Source organism: Rhea pennata, chromosome 23 (assembly GCF_028389875.1).
Source record: "Rhea pennata isolate bPtePen1 chromosome 23, bPtePen1.pri, whole genome shotgun sequence".
In the NCBI taxonomy this organism is placed as follows: Eukaryota; Metazoa; Chordata; class Aves; order Rheiformes; family Rheidae; genus Rhea; species Rhea pennata.
In genome coordinates, this window is record NC_084685.1 from 8,823,319 (window position 1) to 8,843,445 (window position 20,127).

The 20,127-nt window shown below is 45.6% G+C and overlaps 1 protein-coding gene across 1 annotated transcript in view; it reads right to left on the reverse strand.

Annotated features, from left to right (window-relative positions):
* Positions 1-10,043: 10,043 nt before the first annotated feature.
* Positions 10,044-20,127, reverse strand: part of EPHA10 (EPH receptor A10) — a 60,475-nt gene continuing 50,391 nt past the window's right edge. Inside the window, exons 11-17 of the mRNA XM_062594280.1 lie at positions 18,453-18,638; positions 15,074-15,135; positions 14,736-14,939; positions 12,061-12,210; positions 11,601-11,785; positions 10,857-11,012; positions 10,044-10,305 (exon numbers count right to left, since the gene is read on the reverse strand). Of these exons, the coding sequence (XP_062450264.1) occupies positions 10,191-10,305; positions 10,857-11,012; positions 11,601-11,785; positions 12,061-12,210; positions 14,736-14,939; positions 15,074-15,135; positions 18,453-18,638 (1,058 nt within the window). The 3' untranslated portion in view covers positions 10,044-10,190. The remainder of the gene's footprint in view (positions 10,306-10,856; positions 11,013-11,600; positions 11,786-12,060; positions 12,211-14,735; positions 14,940-15,073; positions 15,136-18,452; positions 18,639-20,127) is intronic.

Below are 20,127 nucleotides of genomic sequence, written 5' to 3' on the forward strand. Positions count from 1 at the left end.
TTGCTCTTTCTGTTGTTCAGTTGTTACACACAAAGCTGACGGGAGATGCATCGCCACAGGACCCTGCCAGACAACCAAACTGCCTGTCAGGTGGTGCCAGCTCTGAGTGAGTCCCACCAGCAGCCCTTCTCCAGATTAAAAAAAAGGGAGATGCTGTTATCCACCAGACAAAAATGGGGCAAGGATATGAAAAGCAGTAATTGTGCATGTTACAGAAAACAGGTCAGAGTGCCTTGCCCTTGGTAGCCACGCGAGCACCGTGCACACGCGCAGGGAGCGGCAGGGGTCAGAGCTGCGTTTGAATTGCTGCACATCCCGAGGAGACCTGGGCAGCAGCAAAGACCTTCCGTGCACACCGCAGCAGAGCGACATACTGGCTCAGTGCAAGAGCTGTCTGCATTTGTGATGTGATGGCTGCGGGCAGCCACAGTGTATAATGCCTTCATCAAATATCAGTTGTAGTAATGCCTATTTTAAAACCTTTAAGCTACTCTGGTGTTAGCTTGCATCCAACCGGTGCTGCTTTCACGCAGCACAGTTGCAAGGACAGAGCCGCCTGCCCCACGCATAGATGTCTGCACCCGCCCCATGCCACTGGAGCCTGAGCTGGTCCCTGCCTGGGGGCTGCTCCGCTTAATTCCCTCCCCGGCAGAACTGCCCCTGTGTTTTCCAGCAAAAACACAGGTATTTTAAAGAGAAATTTAGTGTTTAACTTGCCTTGGAGAGAAGGAGACCATGGTGCAGTATGTGTCAGCAGAAAATTAGTGCCATAAGTAAGTAAGTGACTGGATGCAAGCCCTGCAGTTGAATCGCCTGTTAAAATTAAAGGCCTGCGAGGGGGAGACCGCTCCGAGCAGGCGCCGGCTCAGCATTTCATCGCCCACCTGTGACATGAGACACCCTGAGCGCCCGCGTGGGGAGGCCACTGTGCCAGGAGCAGAGGCAGCGCCGCGGACGCAGCACCCATGGACACAGCACCCGCAGATGAGCTGGCTCAGCTGTTGTCAGGTCCTGGCACTTTACGGAGTTTCTCTCCTCTAAGGAAAGTTTCACCGCCGCGGCGCAGCAATGTGCGGGACGCTCTCAGGGCTGCGCTCCAGCTCGCCCGGTGCTTTGCAGCGCAGGGGCCCCGCGGCTCGGCAGCTGGTCCGGCACAGGGAGCACCCCGCGCCCCGCTGCAGCCCACGCCGCCGCGCTCGGCCACCGGCCCCTGTCTCACGCGACGCCCCGGGATTGCAGGCTCCCATCTCCCGAGGGAACCCTGGATCTGCCTCCCGCAGAGCTGAGCCCTTCCTGGCCCGGTGGCTGCGCCTGGCGTTTTGCTGCCCTAAGAGTGCACCCAGCTCGGGTCCCGCGCTGGGGCCGGGGCCGGTGCTGCCCCTGCTCCGAGCACTTTCCGCGCTTCGCGGGCCAACACCTTCCCAAGCGAGCGCCGCAGGCGGCCCTGGCCCGGCCCCTGCCCCACGCAAAACCCCGCGGGACCTCAGGAGGCGTCGCTGCAGCTAAACCCGGGCAAAAGACAAACGTGCTCGGCTGCGGCTGGCAACCCGCCATTCGTACCCCTGCTTTAGAGCGCTAATTATTTCTTTGTAGTGCCAGCATAGTCCTGGCCAGGTCCTAGCGAAGACTGCCTGGACTAATTGATCGACAGAAGGCAAATAGACTTCGCCCATTTTAAGCACCCTCCAGTCCCTTCTCCTTAGCAGCTGTCACTGGTGTCAGCACACCAAAACGAGGCTTTTGTACATGTTCTTTGCCATTAAACTACCTAAGAAACAGAGAAGAAATGGGAACTGATGAAAGAGTCACATTGAATTATTTCTAAGTATTACTGTTTGTGCAGTGTTCGCATTTAACATGCTGGCCATACTCTGCTTTCATTTACTCAATTAAACAATTAATTACACGCCTTGAGCACAGTAGCTCTGCAGTGTTTTCCCTCTGCTCAGCAGCATCCCCGCACGTACACACGACGCGTCGATTAGGCTGACAGTTCGCACTCGCACGGACAGCTCCCCGCTGCGAGCACTTCCAAGGTTACCCGCTCCTCAGGGGGCCAGGAAGGGATTCCTGCTCCTCTGAACCACATCTGGCCAAGCAGCAGACCTCTGCCTCCAAAAAACACACAGCTGTAATCATTAAGTAATGGGATTTTTTTTCCCTAACAAAATGTCAATAGCAAGACACAACCGTAGCTTATTTGCGCTGTTGCTGCCACCTCTGTGGAAGGAGCAAAGGTTCTCATTGCAGCTCATGCACTATTTAATGAAACATTAATGCATTATTTCACACCTTGCTCATGCTTAAACTATTCATTACTTGTAACTGTTACACTTGTTAAGTGGCACTTTTCATCAAAACACCTGAAATAAACACAAATCACAGCAGAATTAATGTTTGCTTTTACTTAGGTGTTTAGGTATCTCTTTATTGCAACCTTCAAATATGGTCCAATAAATAAAAAATTAACAAAAATGTCAATAGGTCTTTATTATCATTTATTATTGTTATTCCAAATCATGGTGATTCCCTGGAGATACGTGAGTATAGTTTAAATATGAAACATACAAGGTGTCCCTTGTGATCTTACATGACAGTTGTTTCAAGCTTATAAAAATATATATATTCACTTTTAAAGTATGTATTTACAATATATAACATGTGGTTAATGAATATCAAAAAGCATCTAGAGATGAACCAACTTGATGCCAGTTTTGGTTTTTCATGAAAGGAGGAATGTTATAGTGTGCCAGCTATCCTGAAGCCAGATGCTCTTTTTGCACAGAGCACCTGTGCTCTTGCTCCTTGCATTGTCACTTCAGCCTCTGTTCACAGTTTTCCTGGATTTTGGCTCCAATAAATAAAATCTTTGCTCCTACTTCAATGTTTCTTCGGGTCTTTGACCAGTCCTGGGGCTGAGATACGCATCCCTGAGCCGGACACTGCCAGAGACCACTGCGCTACAGCAGTGTGCAAGCAAGTGGGATAAGCTAATGCCTGGCTCAGGGAAGCATCTCCCAGGCCCGGGGACGGCTCGTGCCGCAATACTGCAGAGTCCAGCCATGCTGCGAGGACCTGTCCTTCCACCCTCCAGGAGAACAGGACACCACGCAGGAGGGAGGATTAAGACACAGTACATTAGAGAGCTAATGGGAAAGGGCACTTTCTTGCAAGAGTCTCCTCAGCAGAACCAAGCAGTAATCAGAATTATTCTCTAGCAAAGGCAAAGCCAGACACCTGAGAAGTTGTGCTGTGCCTTTTTTCACTGGCCGAGTTGAACAAATGCAGACATCCACATCAGGAACATGAAGAAAAGCCCAGAAAGATGAGGTTTTCCACTAGTGCATCAGTGATAGCTAGAGAACGAAACACACTGGGTCAAATGCACAAGCAGCACAGCCTGAGGAGAGCAAAGCCCCCAAAGACTTTGCTGCATGAGGCTGATGCTCCCTGTGATTCTGGAGAAGGGCACTTGGCACCTGACACCAGAGCATGAGCTCTAGGAACCTCGTGCAAGAACAGAGCAGAAACCTAAATACACCCAAACCCAACGTTCAGAATAATAGCCAAGTAACGAGCAGCTGGTTCTGTTCTGCTCACATTCATGCTCAGAGGAAGTTAATCCTTTCTTACTGTGGAAGAATTAAGCCGCCCTCCCCCAACCCTGATAGTATTGCTGTGCATTAGCAGCATAACAGCTTTGCCTGTCAAGCAATAGTTGTACCAGTACTTTTGTTAAGATCCTAATCATCCAAAACAATCCATCTATCAGGTGTTAGCAGATGGAGCTACAGGAAAGTGATGGGGCTTTGGGTGAGCGCAAACAGGGAGGCTGGATGCTGGGCAGGCAGGAGCAGCCTCCAAGAGAAGAGTCTTTGCTGGACACCGTGCGACGGAGGGAGCAATGTGCCTGAGAGGCCCCTGGAGAAGGGCCACGGCGCCTGCTCGCTGCCAGCTCGCCGCGTTACAAACACACAGCTTGCAAGGCCACAGTCTCTTCTAGTTGCTCTGGAAATTAAGGCTGCTAAAGCAGGAGCACGTCGGGGGCAGCGCTCCCCCCGGGAGCGCGCGTTCCGGAGGCACGGCGGCGAGGCTCGCCCGGCAGGGACGGGCTCCCGCGCAGGGCGGGCTGCCGGCCTCGCAGGCGGCTGTTCCCGCAGCCCTCCTCTGCTGGGCCTCGCGCCGCCCGGCACCGCCGCGCATCCCACACCCCCACACCGACGGCGAGACGCTGGACACCCAGATCGCGGTGCTGGCTCAGCCAGAGGCCTTACGGAGGAAAAGCACCCACCTTTCGGCCGATGCCATACAGGGCAGCTGTGCTCTGTTTGCAGAGAACGTGAGATGGAAAGAGCATCGCGCGGCACAGCTGCAAGGCAGCAGTGGTCACAGGCCGAGCTAAGGGATGTCTGGCTCCTCGCAGCAGCTTCTCCTCCATGCAGCTACGCCAAACAAGCCTATCCCCACATGAGCTCAATACGTTCACTTGCTGTGTTCCTTGAATTCACAGCTTGCCTAAATTCTGTGAATACCTAAAATCTAATCCCCTTGTAACTGTATTTATTAGCTCCAGCAAAGCCTGCAGATTACAAAACCCTCATTCTTTATTCTTCTCTAAACACGAGTTGATGCTCCTGCAGAGAAGGTTAGCATGCTCTGGCAAAGGTACTGAGCCCTTAGCAGCACTGGTGTGATCAGGGCTTTCCCATAGCTAATGGAAGAGGAAGGAATTTGCACTGTGTCAAAGACTGGATAGGCAAAAGGAATGAAATTGTTTCGAGATGTTTCCCCTTGGTCAAGCAGCTGCAAAACAGTGTTGCTAATTAATTTAATTACAAGGTATTGAATACTTCCCCAAAGAGGAGGTGCCAATAGGATGCAAATTAATTTTAAAAACAATGACAATCCATAAACTAATCTGTTCATCTTGTTTGTTATCTTCAGTGTTGATGAGGAGCCCAATTAAAAGGTCTTTATTGTTCCAACAAGCTAGGCTAGAGAGCATGGGTCTATTACGTACCTTTTTTCTAGGAGACTGGGAAAGCAAATATACCTAATGTCTGCTAGATTAGAACACAATTCCATCCACAAAATTATACTGTCCAAAAGAAACAGCTTTCTGCAATGCTACATCTGAGTCCATCACCACAGTAAGTCAAAAAAAGGAATTAAATACTGAAGTTTTTGGAGGGAACAGCTAGGGAGACTCAGATGAAGAAACAGTACACTCAATTCTGATTATATTAGAGGATACAGTGGAGGAGTCTAATCCAGTGGGGGGAAACGCTTAAGAAATTATTGAAAAATGGTCTCATTTTTAGAGTACTCTAGCATAGAGCGAACACTATAAGGGAGAGAACCAAACAACAGAAGGCAATAGGGCTTTGTTAATTTTATATTAATTCTGTTTAGAGGTTAACTATTATGAAAGGACAACGACAAATAAAGAATCTGTACTTGCACGGCCATACCAACTCCCAAGTATACTCACTGCTTACTGCAAAGCCACCGGTTACCAGAGCCCTACAAGAAATTGCCATGAATACAGACGAACTGCGTTGAGGTTTTTCCTCTTTCCAGCTAGGCAATGTTTAGACAGATCAAGGAACAAATCCTTGGCTAAATTAAACTGCCACAACTCTACTGAAGTCAATAGAGTGGCAGTACTCTGCACCAGCCAGAGCTGGCCCCTTCTCACATCAGTAGCTTTGGAGACAGAATCTATTCTGAGTGGTTCAAGAGAAACGTCACTGAGCCCATCTCTCCTGAAGCTAAACGTGGGTGAGGGTCACTGCCTCCCCCAAGGCTGGGATTTTAAGGAAGACTTCCCACCCTCTAGCCATCACCTACCTCCTACTGCTCTCGTTCACAGTCCTCGTGATCTCTGCATTTGCGGCTGTGCCTCTGCCTTCCTCCTCTGCGTTCACGTAACACGTTTCATCAGCAAAGTGGCTCACAAGGAACTAGTCCTTGCCCACAAACCTCCATCACAGTCACTCCTACACACAAAGGTTGAGACAGTTCATAATTAAATTAGATCTCTCCTTCATCTCCCCAACTTTACCTCCTTCTCTACAAACAATGCCCTGTTACCTCTGCAGGGGCTGGAGAAAAAATGCAGAGCTTATGAAGCCTGTCACTTTTGCCAGTGCTGCCTTCAGCTGTAACACTCTTGAACAACCTAAAAAAAACCCAGGAATATTCCTAGGAATAACCTTTAATCTGTCAGAAAGAAATTCACATTCTAGTCTAATTTTTACTGAAATTTCATTAATCTTGAACACTTCTGTGAAGCAGTATATGCTCTCTCTTCATCTGATCTCCTTTACCAGGCATCTAGTTAACCCATACAGCCTTTAGCACTGCACAAGTACAAGCAGTGCCCAGCCCAAGAGAGTCCTGCTACTAAACATTTGTCTTCCAGCTGGTTCTAAGAGCTCTCCTTGGAAAGGATCAGACGTTGCAGCCTGATGCACTGCCTTGATGATGTGCACTGATCCTCTGCACAGCTAAGTCCAGAGGCTTCACCCAGCAGTTCCTCAAACTGCCTGAAGAGGTTATACTCTCATGCAGCCAGAATGATATCCAACCATTATTTAAAGAGTCCAGGTGATTGGAGCATTTGACACCTCCCCTTGATCTATTCAGTGGTTGATTACCATCACTATTTCTGCAATTTAGTTCCTCTTTGCTGACTACAATTCTTCCCAACAGGATCCCGAAATGCTAAGAAAGCCCTTAGCCATCTTCTCACACATTCCCTGCTAACATTTTCTGCACTGAACAGGCTGAGTTATCACCGCCAGGCTCATTACCAGCTGTGTTTTCCAAATCCTGAAGCATACTGTTGCCTTGTCACTGGGTCCTTGATTTTCCAACACATCACATGCATCAAACCAGACAGTCCTTGCAGCAGCAATCTCCTCAGGGTGGCTCCTAGCACCCAGAACAGAGGGGGCGCCTGGAAACAGATCACAGCAAACGGGACAAAAGCAGGAAAATGTGGAAGAGGTGCTCAGGAATCAAGTTGGTTCAACTCCCTGCCTAGAGAACTATAATATACCTTTTCTATAGATAAAATGTAAACATAAAGAGCATACAAATTGCACTTGATCCTTGGGATCTGGCATTCCTACCAAATAAAGGTTTCTGTTTGTAATTATTACTCTTCTCAGTATGAAATAGTAGGATGTAGATTGACTAATTGGACTGACAAAGATGAAATCTGAAGATAAATAATTTCCTTTAAAAAACTAACCAAATGACATAGGGGAACACTGTCTAAACTGAACAAGCAGCAGGAAGGAGAGAGTTTGTTTACCTCAGAGAGAAGCAAACTCCCTAGAGTGCACCCAGAACTCACTTGTGAAAGGCACGCTCATCTCAGCTTGCTCTGTCTGGTTTTGTAGTCTAGTTCTCCACAGGGGCAAGATTTCTAATCGCTAGTTTTGCACACAGTTGTGCTGTGCTTATTCACATTGCTCTTAGCGTTTTTTACTGGGAGTTCTGAAACTGGGTTCAGAAATTTGCAAAGAAAGAAGACAACTTTCTCAAAGTCAGCTGGCACCTCCTTAACAGCAGGGATTTTAGATCTACTGAAAAGAGTTTATGGTATTTCTCCATGACATTGCCTGGAAATGTGAACACAAGGCAGAAAATGTATACACAAATATTAGCTAGGACTTTCTTGATACCACTTATTGGTGAAATTCAGATAAAAAGCTCTGATCTCTGATGTAATCAAGTTAACATATCTGAATAAAGTGAAATCATGTCAGTCTGATGCTTCTGAACCTAAACTGGTCACAGCAGTCAAGCCAGAAAAGTTGAGGGTTATATTACTCGGGTGCATGTCAGCTTAAAAAAGAATTCACCACAAATGAGGCTTTACTAAATAAAAGTTTAATCCTTAAAATATCTTCTTCAGCAAGGGCCACCAGGCCAAACAGACATTCACATATATGATCGCCTCTTTGCTTAATTGCTCTACTAGAACAGAAGGAAGATGCCTGGGCAGCAAGTAGGTGCCATGCCAGCCCTGCAAGCAGACTGAGGAGCTAGGGCCCTTCATTTAATTGCAATTTAGATCTTTATCGCAATGGTGCAGTCTAATAGGAATATCTGGCTCCAAGTGCAAACAAACTTCTAACTGCACTGCGAACAGCTTCTACAGCATTCATTGCCTTTGTAAATCTTTGTCTTCTATCATCAATAATTCACTTGTAATACTTACAGATGATAATAAAAGGCCCACAAAGCTCTGTACAAGGCTGCAAAGACCCATTTAATTAACTTCAGTCATGGATCAGGCCTGAACCAATGGGAAAAGACATGTGCAAGGAATGCAGTATTAAGTTACTATTGGCAACAAAATAAAGTGCTGCTGTGCCTTGGTTTGCCCAAATTCCATGGCAGAATTTCAAGAATCCCATGGATGCAATAGGCAGTTCTGCCCAAATCTCAGCATTTGGCCAGTATGTGTTATCCCAGCATCCCAGGCCCCGAAGCAACCTCAGATAATCAGACAATTTGGAGTGCTCTCTGTTACAAAAGTTACATATGCTGTGGGATGTGCTGGCACTACTGTTTCTGACACACAGCCCCTCACAGGGCTGTTAATCAGTGGTGCAAAACTGACATTCTGCAACAGCTAAGGATGATACTACAAAAAGCCTTTTCCTTCCCCGTTTTGGACAAGGCACTGTGCAGTCTGGCCACTGGAGGGGAAAGCGAAGGTTACTCACCTGCAGCTGAAGTGATTCTTCATGTGGCTGTGGGTACATCCAGCAAACACCAAACAGCCATGCTTTCTGTCTCTCTAACATCAAAGCAATTCCAAGGTTTTCATCCTATTTCTAGCTGAATTGGTAGGTTCTTTTCTGCCACTGTGGTTTGAATGAGTTCTGTTTATAAAATCTCTCTCTCCTGTACAAACCTCCAGACCTATAGAGGGGAGAACGTTTGTTCATTTACCGCTCCAAAGTAGAGCGAACGCTTCTAAGTGGGATGCTCTAACTTAACTTCCCCAGGCTCTGGCCTCTACCTGCTCTGCTTGGCGCACAGCTGTGAGAGTACACTGATGCTCTGCCCGCTTTGCTTGGCCTCAAACCTATCTAGTTCTGTTGGATGCTGCCCAGGCATCACTCGTTCTCTTTACTCAAAACTACCCTCTTTCCTCGGCATTTACCTGGCTGTGGTCTATTTGTATACTGCTGTCCTGATCCACAGGATCTGCAGCTCTTTCCAATAAGGCTGAGCATTACATTAAGAAGGAAGCCCTACTGCTGGGGAAGTTACAGTGGTCTGTATCAGTGCAAAGAGTAATCAGATCCCTCCACTTTTCTAGGCTCCTCAAGACATAAAATGATGGTGCCAGGACCACCATAGAAAGTAGTGAAGGCTAAGAACATCAGCATGGTGGCAGCCCAAGGGGTGCCACTGCTTCCCTCTTCTGACAATAGCTCTCTCAGTCAAAGCTTTTGATTTCTTCCCCTGAAACCGTCTTGTCAAAAGACCATTCATCACCATTTGCTCTGCATTTTAGTGGAGAATGTTTGTTTTTGTTCACCAACAGTGATGTCAAGACTCAGTGAGGTAACTCTTGGAGTGAAAGGGACATGACTGGAAAAAGAGTTCCCTTTCAGCATACCAGATGAGCAAAGTCACCTTCCAGAAGTTGGGTGCTGAGTGTGAGGTGTGCTCCAGTCTCTAAAAATAAAAGCAACAAAAACTCCTTATGGAGTCAGTAGAACATGTCAACTTGTATGAAAAATACCCCATGGATTATACCAGAAGAATGGTAGATACCAAAATGCTGTAAGCTCTGGATTAAAACAGTGCATGAATGTCCATCCACCCTGTTAACCTAAGTACCATATGAAATGGCACCATCATAGTTCGACTCATCTTACAAAACACTGCTAGGGAAAACCACATCCACCCAGGCACACTGCATCACCACACATGTCCTAGGAATACTTGGCCTCCCTGGCACAGGGGAAGGGCAGCCCTGCTCTCTTGCCACATGGGATGACTTGTTTGGGAGCAGCCCAGTGTTTCCTACATCCCACCTGCTCAACAGCTCTCAGTAAGATTTCAGAGATTTGGTCCAGTTTGGGCCAGTACACAGCTGGCTGTCTTCTCCCCAGGGAGTGTTAGGTGAGTGCTCCGCACAGTCTGTTGGGGTTCCTTCACACCTGCACACCTCGGCCATGCATTTGTATCACCTGGGCACGGAGAGTCTGGATCCCACTGAGGATGGTCTTCTGATGCTCCACCAGCGTGATCCCCAGGCTTAGGACATCTCTGGAAAACAAGTCCCACCCACATCAGCAGGAAAAAAGTCATAACTGTGCAATGCCCCTGACTCCATTTGCTTTCCAGGAATAGGCAGTGCAGATTTCAGACTATCAGACTATTGTGGACCTGTAGGAATAACAACTCCCCAAACTCCCCAGTCAAAAACAACGTGTGGTTTGACAAGAAATCCAGGGGTATTGCATACCTTCAGCATGCCATTCGCATGACAGTTCCCTATCCCACTGCAAGACTAGGAGGGCCCTGTACTACCAGGGAAAAAAAAGATTATCAACAAGTTGCACCTTGTTTTGACATTGTTTTCTGGAAGGGACAGTAACTCACTATTCCTGTCAAAAGTTACAGGTTTAAATCTTAGCTCAGAAACAGCAATTGAGATGACAACATATGCCACCCAATCCACTCCAGTAAGAACTTACAGACATGTTTTGGAAGACCTGTGTTCTTACTCTCTGATAACTGACTGCAATTTAAAAGCAGAGCTTGCTCACACTGCATCCATCCACATGGGTTTATAGTCAGGAAACCTTTTGACTTACTGGATTGTCATCCTGGCCACAGATTCCAGGTAGCAGTAGCCTGCAGCTGTGAAGTTATCTTTGTATCTACCCATTTCTATTGCTTCCAGCCACTCGCCCACAGAGCTGAAAGATGGGAAGGCTGAGAAAGTACGTTCAGTGAGGGGAATGGATGTGCTGTGGGACCTGCCAACATAAATGGAACATATGAGCAAATGAGCACAGGGTGATTTATACTCATGTCTAAGGAACGGCCTACAGGTTGCCTCATTGATGATGCATGGGAGGACTTGGGGAAAAGGGGTGATCTGGGCACAACAACTTTGAACTCCACCCCAAATCCCATGTAAGAGAAGACAGTGCTTGGATACAGACATGTGTCTCAAGGCCTATGTGCTCTCCAGGATGGATATCTGGGAATTTTCCCAAATAGCTTTGCATCACTGGTGTCAGCAGAGTTGAAAGCAAAGCAATTTTCTGTGATCTTAGCAGAGTCAACACAGCTAGTGCTGCAGTGAGTATAGCCATTTCCTGATTCCTCTACCCCAAAGCCCGGAGGACCCAAACTTGATCTCTGTTATATAGTGCACATCTCAGGGCTAATGCAGTGATTTAGGTGTAAGCACTCTGGACTGCACCAGTTCAAAATGGTTCTGAGCCTTGTGTCATCCTGTAGTTGAAGTACGAACCTGCAGGCAAAGGCTCAGACTGTCCTGCAGTGCAGTACAAAAAGGAGCAAAGTAGAAAGGCAGTCACCTGGTGCACGTGGAGTTGGGGCACTTGGGGGCCTCTGGGCTCTGCACCATCTTGCCCAGGATGTTATGGATGTGTGAGAACTTGGGTCTCTTGTTGCGATCCTTCTGCCAGCAGTCCAGCATGAGCTGGTGAAGAGGAGGCTGGCAGTTCATTGGGGCAGGGAGGCGAAATCCATCTTCGATGGCCTTTATCACCTGCAAGGGCAGAGAAGGGCAGGGCAAGAGAGACGTGAGGAATAGTCTCCAAGCTGTAGGAGTCAAAAAGAGACACCACAATACACATTGTATGCAAAACCAGAGGGAAAAAAAAAAAGCACCTTGACAAACCTCCCTCTTCCCCACCCTGCACTAGCAAACAACAGCAGCTCCTTTTTGGACTCCAGAGACTACAATGAGTCCATTCAAACCATGTGCACACTATTAGCAACAGCAACATCCTAAACTACCATGTAGACTGCTGTGGGACTCACATCCTGGTTGGACATGTCCCAGTAGGGTCTCTCTCCATAGGACATGACTTCCCACATGACAATGCCGAAGCTCCACACATCACTGGCAGGACTGAAGTGGTGATACTGGATAGCTTCAGGGGCTGACCACAGCACAAGGCTCTTCCCACTCTGGCCAGGCATAAAAAGGGAAGAAATGATGTTCTCACACAAAAAAGAACTAGGCAATAATAGACAAGCAATTCTCATGGCTGCCATTCAATGTGCCTCTCACTTGCATCACAGGGCAGACACAGAACAGGCCTACATACCACATGCAGTTTTACTCCTAAGAGAAAACTTTTGCTTCAATTTGTTTTAAAATGGACATGCAACAGTATGGTACACAGGAGCACAGGTCCTGAAATATTAATGGGAGAGAGAAAGTCTCAGGGAAGAGCTGATGGCATTTTTTATGTTAATATTTAATGAAAATCATCTCAGAGCTCTGCAAACACGGTCCCTCCATCCATCCCTGCATCCTGGCTTGCTCTCCTGTAACTAGCACTCCCGGTGTCTGCAGAACCCTTCTGGATGCACTGGGGAAGCAAGTGATAGACACTGCAGCTAATTCTACTTAACAGCAGGGACATCTGGACCCCAGAGCCAGGGCCCCACTCCACAGCAGGGGAGAAAAGCCAGAGCTGCTAATGGTCTTTCCATTCCCCTTAGCTCAGCCAGGCACATGTTGTACCCAGCAGCATGCCAGTGCCAAGGAAATTCTTCTCTGGAGCTTTACAGGCAGTACTGCCATAGTCCATGCTATGGCTCTGCATGCAATGTCATCCATTCCAGATGGCACAATGTGGTCATGTTTTGTCAGGGATTCTGCAGGATGGTGGGACTTTCCTTAAGGAGCACAGATCTGAGCTGGTACACAACTGCACTCCTGACAGACTGAGTCAAACCCTGCAGACAGGTTCTCTCTGGGACACAAAAATCCTGCATCAGGACACAGGCACCAGGGGACCTGAAGCCAGTAACACATCAGGTGCTGCCTTCTTAGCACCATCCAAATACACCCACAAACAATAAATGCTCATTGGATTAGAAAAATCAATCTTTTTTAAAAAAATAATGTCTGGTTAATGTGATGCTGTAATAGGTTTAGCTGACATAGGAAGGTTATGGGGTATCAAATGAAATATTTCGTTATTTTTCAGTTAAAAATATTATGCCTTGATTTCTTCACTGTCAACTGAAATGTGCTAAATTGAACTATGAAAGCACTGGGGAGAGCAACTTTCCACAGACAGCAAATACAGAGTGGGGGCTGCATTTTCTCTAGGGTACTGCAGCGTGACTGCACAGCCATTGCACCTCGGCTGAAATTTGTGCAACTGGATGCAGTCACGCCAGATCCACGCGTGGGGATTCTCAGGCAGCTTCTCCAAGTGTGTGTGTGAGCACTTGAGATGTATTGGCTAGTAGAGCTGAAAACGCGTGAGTATGAATCGAATAGGACTTAATTCTTAATTGAAAACCATGAATTTCATCACAAGTGATAAAATAGACATAACAAACCCTGAGGCTGCCAAAGCTGCCTTCAGCCTCCTGCCTTCTCTCTGCCAATTCACACATGCACAGAGGATTGTAAGTAAGAGGAGAAAGTGGTGTTACATGGAAAGCTGTAGAGTTCCATAGTTAAATGCATTTGAATTTCTAGCTGAGAAAGAAACCGTTAAGATGCAAAGACTGCATTCATACATGAGGAAGAGAAAATGAGAGCCTAGGAAAAATACTGTTTCTGGAGTAGAACTGTTGCATATATTAACTCCAGCTGTGGGAGTTGGCTGGCTTTGGATTTGATCCCTATTCAACATTCAGAGCAGGCCTGCAAACCTCTCCAGTTATGCTAAGCCCCAGTCGAAGTGATCCTCACCATGGCTGTGCATTGTAACCAGGGAGGATCCAGTTCTGCAAAGACTTTGTAGCCATTCTGTCAGCATTTTGCTTTTTGAAAGCATTGAAAGCAGAATTTAGAAATGCAGGATTGTCAAAGAAAAAGGAAGGTTTCTGCAAAGTAACACCAAGCATAGGTAGAGATGTCCAGGACATCAGTGCTCACCCTGGTTGCTCTCTATTTACACCTGTCTTGGAGGCAATAGGAGAGGGCTGAAGTCTAACAGTTAGTCCATGTCAGGTCCAAATCTCTGAGTGTGCTCCTTTGTCTATGGGCTCAGGCTTGGAAGCAGACTTCAGATTACCATCTGGATCAAATATTTCTTTCTTCTTCCTCTAAATCTGGTTAGGATGGGGAAAACAGGGTCTGCTACCACTCTGTGTGGGAGATTTCTTCAGCCTTATACCTTAAGCAAAAGATATCCATGATTTTTATACTACCAACAAAAGAATTTGTTGTCCAACTTCTGAGTTAAAAAAAAAAAAAAGAGCATAGTGATTTTCTAAATCTTTATTTACAGATTTAGAAGAAAATTGAAAGTCCCTGCTCGCTTATTATTTAAATTGCTCACTTTAGTATTCCTTAATAGTTGGGTTCACTGTCAATCCTATGCACCTTCAGAACACACACTTTCTCCTCATACCGTATAAAAAGCTGATGGTTCAGCACCACAGTACATTTAGTGGAAGACTTCAATCTTCCACACCTCTGCTCAGTGCAGCACCTTGATCGCTACCAGACACCTACAGCTTACCATAGTGGTGAAGATGGTCTCCATTTTGTCTTCTTGCGGCTGTCTGAAACCAGTTATTTTGCAAGCCAGGTTGCTGTTTACAAGAACTTTGTGGGCAGCAAGACTTTTATGTACATATCCCATCTCTGCTAGGTACTTCATGCCAGAGGCAATGCCATGCAACATGCCAATGAGCTGGGTTGCTGTGAACTGTCCCTCATGTTTCTGTAAGAAAGGAGGGAGTAAAAGCCACAAATCAGTCACTCCCAATTCAAGGAGCTGGAGAAATGGGGCACCACCAGCTGTGCCTGAGTGGGTGACAGGTCCCAGCAGTTAACACCAGGTCCCACAGCACTCACCCTGAGAAAAGTATCTAGCACTCCATTCCCCATGTACTCCATCACAATCATCATGATGTTCCCTGGACAGAGACAGACAGAAAAGGAGTATTTCATGATTTCCGCTTATTGCTGCAGGCAGCTCAGTGCTGATATAAACATAAATGCAGAGTGAACCTTTCAGCCATCCAATCTTCCCTCTTCTAAAGATTCAATTTGTCAAATTTTCAATATGAGAGTTTTCATCCATCATAACCTACTATTCCAGGGAACTATGAAAGGAAGATGAACTAGGCACATTCCAAAAATGTGTAATTTGAGTCAACAAAAGAAAGGATTCCCCCTCACTTTTAAGATGAAGATATTTTCCTATTAAGATTTATTCTATTAATTGCACCTGGAGGAATACTAGAAGTGATGTTAAAGGCCTGGATCCTGTGGACTCCTTTGCCACTCTGCAGTAGGCTATCCTGTCCATACAGGACTTTTACCTATCTCACACAGGGCAGGGCATTAATCCCCTTAACTATAGATTAGCTTGAGCAGCCAAGAGGATGGATACTGAGCTAATGGTGCAAACAGAGAACAAGGAGGAGATGAATATGGTACAGATGCAATCTGGGCACATCACAAACTGTACTGATGAGTCAATATGCATGACAAGAGACATGCTTATCTGCTGGTGATAGAGTATGGATAATGAGAGTGAGGAATTTGAAATCCTATTGATGAAAAAGGAATTTGACATACTTGGCGCTGCTGAAACCTAGTGCAATGACTCTTGTGGTTGGAATGCCAAAATCATTGCTATAGCTTGCTTGGGAGGAGCTAATGGTGGCAGGTGAAAAGTACTTCACATTAAAGCCACTATTACCTCTTTCAGAATTATTGATAACTCAGAACAATGGGATCCTGAGAGCTATATCAGGATCAATATGCTAATAAAGCCGAGGGAGAAGGGGCCTGGCAGAAGACCAGAGAACAGGCTGAGAGTAATTTATGAGTTTAGATTTGCTGAAAAGGTAACTACTTCTGCCACATGTTAGACTTTCTGTATACAAGATACTCAAAGAGCAAGCACTATCAGCCTTAAGTAATGTGATAAATGGAGGAAGATCTGGCTAACAGAAACTGAAAAGTAGTCACAAATAGAAAATCCTCATTAAGTGTTTCTAGAGCTGTTCTGGAAAGATTGGTACTCAGTCTGCCATTTTCCTCAAAGATCATGAAATAGATATAAACTCACTGCTAATCTAGCTTGCAGATGACACATGGACTTACCAAATATCTATAAAAGACACTTAAAACAAAGTCTCTTGCTAAGCAGAGCTCAGTTAGACAAATTATATTATTAATTTGCTAGATGAAAATCTTTATATCTAAGAACAAAAAAGAGCAACTTTGGAAAGAGCAGCTCCAAAGGGATTATCTTTGGTGTCACCACAAATGGATAACACAGCTTGAGGTTCCTGCTGCAATGCTGGTGGCAGAAAGCACTTCTGTGATTTGTGGATGTGTCAGTTGGGCAGCTGTGAGTAGCGCTCAAGTGATTATTTTACTGTTGGGACACCAGTCTGATTGCAGTATTTCAACAGGCACCAAAAAATCTGGACACTAACTTCCAGTGTGGTCACCCTGTATTATCTGACTGCTTAGCTGGGTATTAAAGGAGAAAGGGTTTCATCTCAGAAAGTTAGCAATGATCCCTGAGTCCAAGGCTTTCCTATGGTTCTACCAGGATCCCAGTATCTGATATTCTTTTTATCAGGACATTGAATCACACAGCAAAGGAGGAAGGTATTACTCAGCAAAAGCAAAATCGACCAGCTCAGCCCAAGACTTACGAACAGATCTATTTCCTTATCTAATAAAAGGGCTGGTTAAAACCACAATATGTGCTCACATTTCTCTGGGTTTATGTGAATATCTGTTCAACTATGGCATCCACAGGCTAGTTTGCAACACACGCTCCCATGACAGATGACACCATTCATAGGCACCTGTTTTATAGACAGAACCTCACTTCACTTTTATCAAGTGCACTGTTTTGCTGCTAAGCCAGTTCTACTCCCTGGCTTTACTAACCTAGCTGCAAGCATTTTACTAACCATTAGGATACTAAATAGCTAATACATGAGGAAACACTTGATTTCCAGAGAACAAGAATACCATGGCTCCAGCTCTAGATCATTGCCTTCCAAACCAAGAACTTAAGCACATTCTAGGATTGTTGCTAAGGCAAGGTTTCCATGTTGGGGACCAAAAGCCATGGTGAATAACTAGAATAATCAGTATTCTTCCAGCTTTCACCTAGGACAATTACTTACACTCACCTTTAAATCATCAAGTAAAGTAGGCACTGTTGGCACAGAATCAGGCAGGAAACACATCACCTCACTTTGCTGGGCACTAATAATCACATAATAATTCTGAAATCACTTTGTATCCACTGAACAGTACAAGCACCATACGATCACACACCGACTGTCTAATCACCGCTCCCTTACCCTGCCCACCCATCACCACCATCAGCGCTCTACATGCCCCAACTTTCACTTGCTTAGAATTGCTGCTAACCTGAAGCAAACAGGTCATTACTGCTGTGTGCCGTTTTGATGATTTCAGTGTTTCTGCAGCCATGTTATGTATTTCTTGAATACAGAGTACTACTGCCTAACTCCCACATTTCCATATCCGTGAAGTCCCAGAGCTCACCAACAGTCTCACCACTGCGCTGCGCAGGGCTGTCTTTGGTGATAAAAGTGTCAGCAGCATGGCTGCCACCAGTGATGATCAGTTCTGCCAAACAGAAAAGTCACTGGGGGAGGATGGGGGGACGGGAAGGGAGAGATGGCTGTATAAACTGTCCATTTTGGAAAACTGTGGTCCTGTTTACATGTCAGGTCATCCTCAGAGCTGACACATTCTGCCTTTCGTGGGGATGCTTTAAAAATATCTTGCGTGAAGGTGACTGCAGGTGTGCAAAGTATTTGGGTTTACTGCACTCCCTCCAACACTTGTACGCTGTTACACCAGCCAGAGCAATAAGCGAAATCAGGGCTCTCTGCAACCGCACAACCTTGCCCTCAGAAATGCAGAGCAAGAAAACGAGAGTTTTCAGGCTAAAAATTATGAGGTAAACATACCAGCACCATAAACCTAACACATTAGGCTGGACATATCAAAGATATCAAAAATAAACAAAATATCCCACACAGAGCAACCATCCTGTAAGAATGCACTGTAACAGCCAGAACTTACCAAGAGATAACAACAGCATAACAACACTGTAATGCAGAGGTGGGTTTTACCTCACCCTCCGTGAAACCTGTGCAAAGGCTCTTCTGCACTGTGCGTCACTGACTAACACCTTTCATACAACACAACAGACCACCTTTACCTCTGGTGATGACTCCCTCCAGGCGAATGATATTGGAGTGGTCAAACTGGCCCAGAGTGCAGGCCTCTGCCAGGAAGGTGCGCTTCTGCTTCTCCGAGCACCCAACCCGAAGGGTCTGGATTGCAACCGGGAGCTCTCTTTTACTGGGCAACTTCAAACATCCCCGGCAGATTTCTCCAAACTCTCCTGTGCAGCAGAGAGATGAGTTAACAAGCATCTGTGGCTGCAGTACATGTCCCTCATATCCTGTTACTAAACACCTTGCGTTCTGAGAGAACCCCCCATGCAATTGTTTCCTGATCATCCCTTTATATGCTGTAGTAGACCACTCTGTCATTTTCAGACCATGAAAAATGAGCTATTTTGCTAGCTGATTTTACTTATGGCTTCCACAAAGCTCTCAGTATCATTGTGTAAGGACAATGTTTTACAGAGTTGTTGCAATGCACTATAAAGACCGGTTATAACATCTGCTACAAAGCAAAGGGCAGCAGTCCTCTTTGGGAAACAGTCCCCTGACAGTTTCTCTTCAGGGGATATTTCTTTTGTTCTGGAAACACAGTGCATTTCTGTAGCACCACTGATGTTTTGCTGTGTACACAAGCAAGACTTTCCAACAGCGAATCAGAGGTTTTGCCAATCCACAAACTCAGAAGAACAGAGCCCTGTGCAGCTGCAGCCACCCATAAATGCTTCTCTAGAATCTGTTCACCATCTTTCACACTTTTGTTGAACACACAGACCTTGACACAAGTTTAGTATCAGCACGTGACACTAAAAAAAATGTGTGTGATAATTCTCCCTCTTCCCAGCTCTATAAGCCATACCCCTCCATGCTTTGGGCAAGTTCATACTTGCCATTAAAAAATTATTTCCCAAATACCAAATTTGCGCTCACTGGGTCTGAACCACTCTGCCTTCAAGATTATGACAAACACAAAATCTGCTTTTCATGGCAACAAAGCATAGTTAAGGTCATAAGTGTTTCTGTAGTGTTTAAGCAGAGGATCCCACTCTTTACAATCACACGCTTGACCACAGAAGCTGCCAAACTCATAAGAGGCCAGCATTGCCTTTACAGGAAAAAAATGCAGATTTGAAAAGCTTTATTAATTTGAAAGCCAGGTACCTATTAGATGAGCAGTGAGACTAATGTCCTCCTAAACTCTCTGTATTTAAATGTCTTCCTGACTAATTTATTTCTTGATTTTTCAAACACCAATTTGCTTCTGAAATATATCTGGGATTACTGTCTCAGTTGCTCTACTTAGTAGCTAAAAAGATAGCCTCTTCTGCTCAACATTGTCCTTTAAGCTGGCAGGCAAACTCTTCCTTCTTCCCTGCCTCCACCTCTTCTTTTTCTCCAGCTGAATTTATCTTTAGGTTAAAAAAAAAAAAAAAAAAAAAGAATAATCATGTTTTCCATCTTCTGGTGCATATTAGTGATTAAAGCTCCAGGGCCCAGTGAGGGGATTTTAATTTGCTTTTAAGTTTTAGGCAGTGAGGTTGATGAAAATCAATAAATCATTAAGTTCACATATTTATAAATAGTTTTTGTGCTGCTGTCAAACTGCCCAGATGCAGATAATTGCTGATGCTTTCTGGTATGCTGTTCACTCTATTGGATGTACTTAGTGCCTCAGAAAAACAATCAGGAAAGCTATATCAAGTTTCT